The sequence below is a fragment of the Rhincodon typus genome, chromosome 21, assembly GCF_021869965.1.
Source record: "Rhincodon typus isolate 14 chromosome 21, sRhiTyp1.1, whole genome shotgun sequence".
Classification (NCBI taxonomy): Eukaryota; Metazoa; Chordata; class Chondrichthyes; order Orectolobiformes; family Rhincodontidae; genus Rhincodon; species Rhincodon typus.
In genome coordinates, this window is record NC_063352.1 from 7,458,466 (window position 1) to 7,467,898 (window position 9,433).

The following is a 9,433-nucleotide window of genomic DNA, read 5'->3' on the forward strand; positions in this document are numbered from 1 at the left end:
TATTGAGGTTTTTTAAATCATGAGGGACATAGATAAGCTGAATGACATGGGTCTTTTCCCTAGGATGGGGGATTTCAAAACTAAGGTGCATATTTTTAAAGTGACAGGAGAAAGATTTAAAAAGGACATGAGGGGTAACTTTTATACGCACAGAGTAGTTCGTGTGTAGAAAGAACTACCAGAGAAAGTGGGGGATGCAGGTACAGTTACAACATTTAAAAGACATTTCAGTAATATTTCATGACTGAGAAAGGTTTGGAGGCATACGTGCCAAGCACTGGCAGGTGGGACTAGTTTAGTTTGGGGTTATGTTCGGCATGGACTGGTTGGACCCAAGGGTCTGTTTCCATGCTGTATGACTCTATGACTCTATTCAGGGAAATGGACCAAAGGCAGATATATGGTGTTAGGCCACAGATCAATCATGTTCTCACTGAATGACAGGAACAGGCTCAAGACGATGAATGGCCTACTCCTGTTCCTATGTTGCAGCCGGTCTCTGGAGCTTTTCTCTTCCTGACTTCTAACCGCCTTCAGAGTAAACATATGGGTTTCTCAAACACTCAGCTTGCAGCAGTTCTCTGGCCAGTTTTCTTGCTGGTTTAGCACTTGAACTGTTGAACTGTTAACCCTCAACTCTACTCGAAGGCTATAAACACTCATTAAAAATACATTTATAATTTTACAGCGCTCAAATTCAAAAATGGAACTAAAGCTATGTATCCACCCGTCCGTACCACATATAAAAATACAATTCAATCCTAAAAAGTTGTAACTTGCCATCCTCAAACCTCTGGAGGCTGCCTTTGGCTTACTGTGCCTGGTCATTCTGACTGAAGGTGTCTCTCCGGACTTGATTTGAGAACTATACCTCTCAGACTTTGAGAAAAGGCTATTGGCTTGCAGCAAGTGCAGTGTGTTGGAGTATACACTGCTGGTATATGTTACAGGTACAACAATGACATAGCACAGTGCCATACAGCAAGCTGTCCATCCCTTTAACTGATGTTTCCTGACAATTAGTCAAAGGGTCAATAACGAGGAGGCATAATTTTAAATTGAACGGCAGGACGTTTAGATGGAATTTGAGGAAACTTCTTTTTCCACCAGAAGGTGGTGGGAGTCTGGAATGCACTGCTTGGGAGGGTAGTAGACGTGGGAAACCTTACAATTTTTAAAAAAAATACATGGATATGTACTTGAAATGTCATAACACTTAAGGCCATGGGCCAGGTGCTAGAAAGTGGGACTAGTGTAAATAGGCCAGCACGGCACTTGAAGGGCTGAAAGGCCTCTTCTGTACTGTATGAGTCTGTAACCATGACAAGTTGCTTGGTTTTGTGTCTGCAATAAACATCAATACAAGACAGCTGTGCTGTGATCCTTTAAGGGAATAGAGGGATACAAACCGGTATTTGGGATTAGTTTCGAGCGGCATCATGGTTAGCAGGATATGTTGGGCCGAAGAGCCTTTTCCTGTGCTGTACTGTTCTATAAGGTATAACTGAGGAGCCAAAGAACAAAAAGGCAGGGCAAGGGAAGGTGAGACAAGGATGCTATAAGCATTTAGCTGGCTCAGAGTGAATGAGCTCTGAAAGAGCAGTGAGTACTGGGATGTAGGCTGAGTGTCCAGTAAGCACTGGGTCCTTGCAGCAGTATTCCAGAGAGAGAGCTGCTATAGAGATACACCTTGCCGGTGTGGACAGGCTGGCACATATTGGATGCCAATGTCTTTGAACATGGGCTGTGTGTAGTCGCTGCCCATGGACCGTGCCCTGGGACATTAGTACCTGGTGTCCAGGATGGAGGTCTGGAGGAGCAAGCAGTGAGTTGTAGTCGCACGTACCTGCTCAGACTGTCATGGGTGGGAATTCTCAGTATCTAGTTTGGGAAAAATGGGAGCTTCATATCAATGAGGTGAGATCAGGTAATAATGACGGTGATATAGAGTGATATCCTCATCAGTAGGCCTCTCGTCACTCCCTAGAATCTTATCTCAATGTCTTGGATTTGGTTGGTAAATGCAATGTTTCAGTCTCAACATCTCACCCGAGTTTCCCAAATTTCTCGCCATAGCCCACGTCGTTCAGGGACTGGGAAGATTCCACTCATCCAAACCAGCAAGCAGCCTGGGTCAGAGCTTTAAAATGGCCGGATTTATTGGGGGCCAACTGCATTTGGGTATATTATACTTCAGGTGTCCTTGGGAAACATAGCTATAGAAATTGTTCCATTTGTTCCTATTCTCTTCATAAAACATGACACAATGAACATAAATTTCTACCCATGAATGGTTGAAATATGTAAAAATCAAATAGAAAGATATCAAGGTCATAACAGATGTAACATTAATGACTCAAACCAGCAAACAACAGACCATTATCAAATTCAGTAGAAAGTGGAACCATCTGCCCAATGCAGCTCAATTCAAGAAAATCACCATCAAATTGCTTTTGTCCTATAGCACCACCAGGAGTACATCCAGTTCAGGTCTTCAAGGCACAAAGGAGATTGCAATCAATTGGAGGCATTGCAAAGAGACACATGGCTGGTGTATGGGATCCAGTGCCTATGATGTGAGGAAAGGTCAGGGAAACTCAGACTGTTAAGTCTGATGAGGAAGAGCATGAGCGATGCCCTTATAGAGATATCCTAGACGTTAAAAGTTATATGTGGACTGTGACTTCTAATTATAGCTTGTGAGTAGGACCAGAGGACATGGAGACAAACTTGTAAAAGGGCCAGCTTTAGAACTGATATCAGGAAGCAGTTCATACAGGTTAATGAACGCAAATGCCACAAATGTATTGAATGAAACAGCTCAATGCAGAAAATCAATGCTGACTGGAGACTGCGTTTGGATGGGTGAAGTAAAATGGACCAAATGATCTACTCGGTCTTGTCACACTTATGAGAGTGGTATAATGATGATGTGTGTTACCAGATGTGAGTACATCAGCGGTGTTTTCAAAAGAAATACGTGAATATGCATACGGCTGAACATACGAGCTCGGAACAGGAGTCAGCAGCTCAAGCCTGCTTTGCCATTTGATAAGGTCAAAGCTGATCTGTTTGTAGCTTTTACTTGCTGGTCTACCCCTTACACATGCTAGTTCAGAGGCCACAACATACAGTCCTTGGTTACTATCTGATCAATTTTATTGAATCCCTTTGCCAATAATGGATAATTTGAATTATCTTTGTCATATTCATTGTGCAGCATGGTTCTACCACTCATTTGGAATAAACAGATTCTGGATCAATAACGTTATATTCAAGTGGTTCTCCCATTGATTCGGAAGGTTCTGGGATCCAGATGTCCTCATGCACAAATTGCAGAGAGCTAGTATGCAAATACAGAAGGTGATTAGGAAGGCAAATGGAATTTTGTCATTTATTGCTAAAGGAATAGAGTATAAAGTGTAAATTTTCTGAAGAAGGGTCTAGGCCCGAAACGTCAGCTTTCCTGCTCCTCTGATGCTGCTTGGCCTGCTGTGTTCATCCAGCTCTACACCTTGTTATCCCAGAGTATAAAGTGGGAAGTGTTGCTGCAACTGTATAAGGCATTAGTGAGACCACGCCTGTATTGCATGTAGTTTTTGCTCCCCTTACTTGAGGAGAGATGTAGTTGCATTGGAGGCAGTTCAGGGGAGGTTCATTAGATTGATTCCAGAGATAAAGGGTTTTATTAATGCCAACACCTGGATAGTTTGGAAGGTTCCCCTTCATGTTTTGCAGGTCTCTGATCAGCATTTATGTTTTATATCCCTTCTTCCATCTCTCCTAAACATCAAGGTAATGATAGAGACAAATGCCAAATCTTAGGAGCTTTCAGTATGGGTCCTGGCAAATGGCTAATCAAGGATTATTTAAAGAAGGACATGGAATTTATCCAGCGTCCTGGTCAATATTTATTCCTCCGCTAAAATTACGAAGTTAGATGATCTGGTCTTTTATCTCATTGCTGCTTGAAGGTCTTTGCTGCAAAGACTACCTACAGCACATGGTCTGCAGTGGCTCAAGAAGGCAGCTAATCACCAACTTCTCAAAGACATCTAGGAAATGGGAAATGATTGCTGACCCAGATAGCGACGCATATCTCCCATGAGAGAATAAAAATAAGATTTCTCAAGTTTTCTAAAATTATAACAGGAATCACACTTCAAGAATTTTCATTGGCTGTAAAGTGTTTGTGAATATATAGGTATCATTAATGGCAGGATATCATCGTACACGTCTTTCTGTGATTCAAAGAGCTCACTCCTTCCTTCATTATTGATATTCTCTGTATATATTCATCCTTTCGAAGGGAAAACACTTCAAATGATATTAGCTACAGTTCATGCCATTTGATAAAATCGTAGCACATTAAATGAAACATCATGGACAACATAACGAACAAAAAACAATGAAATGATAATAATTCCATGTAGGGTCAATTGTGTAAGTGAGTTTTATAATGGTTTGTTTTTTTATTAGATGTTGTGGTATACTACAGATTGATGTGTTAGTGTAGGGTATAGTACAGCAGTATTACTGTAAATATGTGGTGTGTTATATCAGAAGGCATGTTTGAGAAATCTAAGAAGTACGGTAGCTTTATCTTTGCTAAAAGTGGATTGACTGCGCTTGTGAAAATTGAATGGCAGGAATATAAATTATTGAAACTAATGTAGATTTCTGGACTGATTTGTCCTGAGTGGAGTCTGTGGAAAGTTGGAGGAAGCGTATAAGCAGCATTTTTGGCACATTAGTCAGCTCAATTTCTTTCAGGTTCTGCTTGGAGCAGATTTATTTCCAGGCTACTGATGTTTCTGCTGCTATAATTATCAGTATTTGACCTTGAAATGAGCCCACAACCACACTTCAACTGAGAAAATTAGCCATTTTGTCCCTTCTTCCTCTGATTAATTGAAGGCTCAGCAGCAGTCTCTTTTGTCATTTGATCTTAGACAAAACTTTGTTGAATGGACTGATTGGCCCAGGCCCCTGCGTGATTTATCCCTGTAACTCTGAATGTAGTTGTTCTTTTCACACACCTGCCCATTTGGCTAAAAGAAAGAGACTTAGGAAATTATTGCTTTTGGCATTAAAGCTGGACTTGCTTTATCAGAGGAACTTATATAACATTATGTTTTGTAAGGGTACTGTTAAAAGCAGCAATTGTGCTGAGGAATTAGATCATCAGAATTATCAATCACAAAACAATATGTCTAATGGTTTTTTTGTGGGAAAAAAAGGAGTGACATTATTGCACGCCAGGTGCCAAAGTCAATAAAATGTTATACTGCAGTATAAAGGGGAATAGCATTGTTCATGTGGCGGTGTTTCTACCTGCACAGTCTGTGACGCTGCCTGGGAATCACTGAAAGCAGCACTTTGTGAATCAATTCCTTTCCAAAGAATCTTGAGACTTGCCCAACTCCACCTCACGGCCATCCTGTAGCCTGTAATTTGTCAATTGGCCAACTAGAGGCAATAACAAATGAGATAACGCTAAGTGCAGACTTTGGGTGGAATCTTTTTCTCATGCCAAAGAGTTCTGATGGTGGGACCTGAATTGGGGGGTGGGTGGGGGGCACTGCCACTTGGAAGGTGTAGACACTAGACATGTGTAATCGCATGGTGGTTACTCAATCAGATGCTCCCCACCAAGCGCGTGGCAGAGATTGAGCTGGGAGCCATTGGTTCCCCTGTTCCCTCACAGAGTCGAAGCATTTCTGAAGATCCTGGTATCGTTAATGCCGCTATGTCATTTCTATGGTTTAAATAATTCATTCCTTCCTCCATAATTGATAATCACTTATCCACATCACAAGTGGCACCCAGGTAGGCATTCACTCCCTGCCACCCAAAAGCCTCAGTCTCTGTGAAAAGTTTGTCATCTCTTGTCATTTCATGAGTAGATGAAGAGAACTTGCATGGACCTCATTATGGCTTGAATCTGAATGAAAGGGGAAGGTGGGGAGGTGTCACAGCTTTGTCTGAGGTGTCTCTCAATTGTCCTACCTTTGGTGTCTCTCAATCCACTCACCATTACCCCTTCCCGGTCACGCTTGACCATCTATCAATCAGAGCTCCCCCTCCCATCACCATTGATTAGTCCTGAGGCAAACTGGAACTGCCCAACTGTTACTCTCAGCTTACCATTTGCCATTCTCGAATCTCCACCAATCCTCCTTGACCTGCCCTCGGTTATCTTCACTTCTCAGTTCTTCACCATTGATATCTACATTGTCGTGCATGGAACTGCCATCCTCTGACAATGACCTTCCCTTGGGTGATCCAGCTTCCTGCCCTATTCTGCATGAGCCTTTGTAGGGCTGCCAGGTACCAACACCACTCCACCCCTCAGTCAGTCCTCCCTGTTCACCTTTCACAACCACCACGTGGCTTCAGTACATCAGAGTCTCCTCCCCTTGCTTCAACAAAGTACAGCAAATAGTAGAAGCAGAATAGGGCTCAGTGTTCAGAACCAGGGGTCACAGTCTGAGGATTCTGACCATTGAAGATGGAGATGAAGAGACATTTCTTCACCCAAAGAGTGGTGAGCCTGTGGAATTCGCTACCACAGGAAGTATTTGATGCCAAAACATTGAATGTATTCAAGAGGCGGCTAGATATAGCACTTGAGGTGAATGGGATCAAAGGTTATGGGGAGAAAGCAGGATTAGGCTGTTGAGTTGGACAATCAGCCACGATCATGATGAATGGTGGAGCAGGCTCAAAGGGCTGAATGGCCTCCTGCTCCTATCTTCTATGTTTCTAAGTTTCTTCATTCCAAAACCACCAGCAAGACCTTAAATACTATACACCACCTTTGACCAGTTGTGAGTCCTCAGTCATGTTTCCCATTTGCTGCATACTTAAATCCCAAGGTACAATTTAACGAGGCAAAGTTGTGTTTGGTGAGTGTGCACGATGCGCTAATGTATTAAAATGAGATTCCTGCTGTGATTCCATCTCATCCCGACCCCCCCCCCCCCCCAACCCCTAAACCAATCTGCCAGTAACTTTTATCCAGTTTTTATGCGAGGCAGCTGACGTTTTGCCTCCTACCCAATTAAGTGCCACCCACTTGCCTCGTTTCCCAATCCTGGGAGTTTCACATAATCCTGCCCTTTGAAATTGGAGGAACATTTGATGAAAGTAATGACTTAAATGTAACCAAATTAGCTGGAGTTTTGGGCTAAGTGTAAGGCTTCGGAAGTAGTTAGCATAGGTGGCTAAAGGAAATTGAGCCATTAGTGGCACCCTTGACATAAAACAGTAATGTCCCCTCCAATTCTGCATTAATGTGTTCCATCATGAGTTTAGAGCGAATCTATAGTAACTTCAAAGAATAAGTACTTTCTGAACCTGAGAAAAAAATATTTTTCAAAGAAACACTCATAAGTATATTTTAACAATAATGAGATTGCCCTGCCGAGGTTCTTAATCTTTGTCATCCCTTCTACCAATTTGCTCTTTTGTATAACGAGGGTTTCTCACTCATATTTGCTCTAGAACACTCATGTATAAAAATTTCATAGAGTGCCCCCTCCATACAGCATTACATTTTCTGTATGAAATGTAATTGTACAATTAAATATACACTTATTATCGCTTCATTTACTCAATATGGAACTTTTTGTTGGAGCAAGCCCATCTGCTGAGCACTTCAGTTTGACATCTCCCACATCTGCAGCCTTCTGCTTGGTTGTATATACCTGCTTGTATGTGAGATCTTGTCCTCTCCCCTGGAAAGGTTATAATTGGAAACTTTACAGACAAAATCAGAAGAGCAACATCTTCATTGCCGAAGGAGGAAAAAATTGATAAAATACGGAAACTGAAATACCTGTTAATCTCGTGCATTAGGAGTCACCAATCATGTTGGTTTAAACAAATGACTTAGTGCTGATACTACTGATGACTAAACACTACTTCAAGTTATTGAGAAGGGGTGAAATCTGCCTTCTTGCTCAATGATGCTAGAACCCCTGCCTTGAATTCTTTCTAACTCATTCCCTGGCACATGTCTAGATCATTGCCCCTGTAGATCAAATTCCAGGATACAAGGTTAGAGGTTGGGAGTCCTGCAGAGAGTAACTCACCTCCTGACTCCTCAAAATCAGCAGTGAACTAGCATTCTCTCCACTTCCTTGGATGGTTGAGATTGTGACCCTGCAGAAAAACTAGATTAACTGGCCATTGCAAGATCTATCGCAGCAGCTTCCTACTGAGCATCGTAGGAAACGTGTTCTGCCCTTGTCAGAGTGCAAAATAATATTGCATCGGATTCTAGATGACAGACTACTCGATTTTACTGAAATTGTGCATGTATACTCCAGTGGCGGGAGTCACACAGAGCAGTTCTGTTCAATAATGTCCCAAATGTTAACATCTAAGAGCCACTTAATTGTTCTGACCACTTTTTAGTTGTTTTATTGCAGTGACACGTTAGCAGAGTAAAACACTCAACAGGGCTTACTGATTGGTCTTAATTATCATTTGATTAATTTAAAAGTCTTACGCTTTCTCCTGAGCAGAACCAGATTGAGTTCTACAGTACACAGTGTTGGTAGTACCGAATATTGAAAACCGCTCAAGTCCACTTGAGTAATGATCGCAGTTGACAGTGACAAGTTGCCAGTCACAGTTTGTGGAGCTGGCTGTTAATTTCAGTTGAATGCTACTGCAATGTTTATTCCCCTCACTCCTCCTAATTGTTCCACATGTCATTGATGTTGTAGATGCGTGCGGATTACTGACACTGGACTTGGCTATCTCTCTACAATGTCTTCCCTGCGCAGTCTATACTTGAGATGGTGTTGTCAGGTATGTATTGCAATATTCAAGTAAAAATAAAAAAAATTCAAGTAATTTCTGTGCGTTAATATTTTTAAAACTCATGCACGGGATGTGGGTGTCACTGGCTAGGCCAGCCTTTATTAATTACCCAGAGGGCAATTAAGAGTCAACCACATTGCTGTAGGTCTGGAGTCACATGTAGACCAGTCCAAGTAAAGATGGCAGGTTTAATTCCCTAAGGTCCGTTAGTGAACCAGATGGGTTTTTGCAACAATTCACAGTGATCACAGATATTTCGAATCAATCGATTCAGCCACATCTCTTGGTGTAAGCAGGACTTGTTACTTGGTGACCTTTTCGATTTTTTTCCAGTTTTGTTTAAGTTATTGAATTCCAGTTTCACCATCTGCCATGATGGGGTTTGAACCCATGTCCTCAGAATATCAGCCTGGATTTCTGGATTGCCAGTCCAGGGGCAAAACTATACATCATCACTCCCCTACAGCTACAAAACAAAGTAATATAGAAAGAGTGAAGTCAGTCTAAAAACTGAAAGAACTGCTGGAAATCAGAAGCAAAAACAGAAGTTGCTGGAAAAGCTCAGCAGGTCTGGCAGCATCTATGGAGAGAAATCAGAGAT

The 9,433-nt window shown here is 41.9% G+C and overlaps 1 protein-coding gene across 2 annotated transcripts in view; it reads left to right on the forward strand.

The window, feature by feature from the left end:
- Positions 1 to 9,433, forward strand: part of fbxl16 (F-box and leucine-rich repeat protein 16) — a 140,808-nt gene that overhangs the window by 123,847 nt on the left and 7,528 nt on the right. For both annotated transcript variants that reach the window (XM_048609528.1, XM_048609527.1), the window contains exon 4: positions 8,736 to 8,820. In XM_048609528.1, coding sequence (XP_048465485.1) covers positions 8,736 to 8,820 — 85 coding nt within the window. The remainder of the gene's footprint in view (positions 1 to 8,735; positions 8,821 to 9,433) is intronic.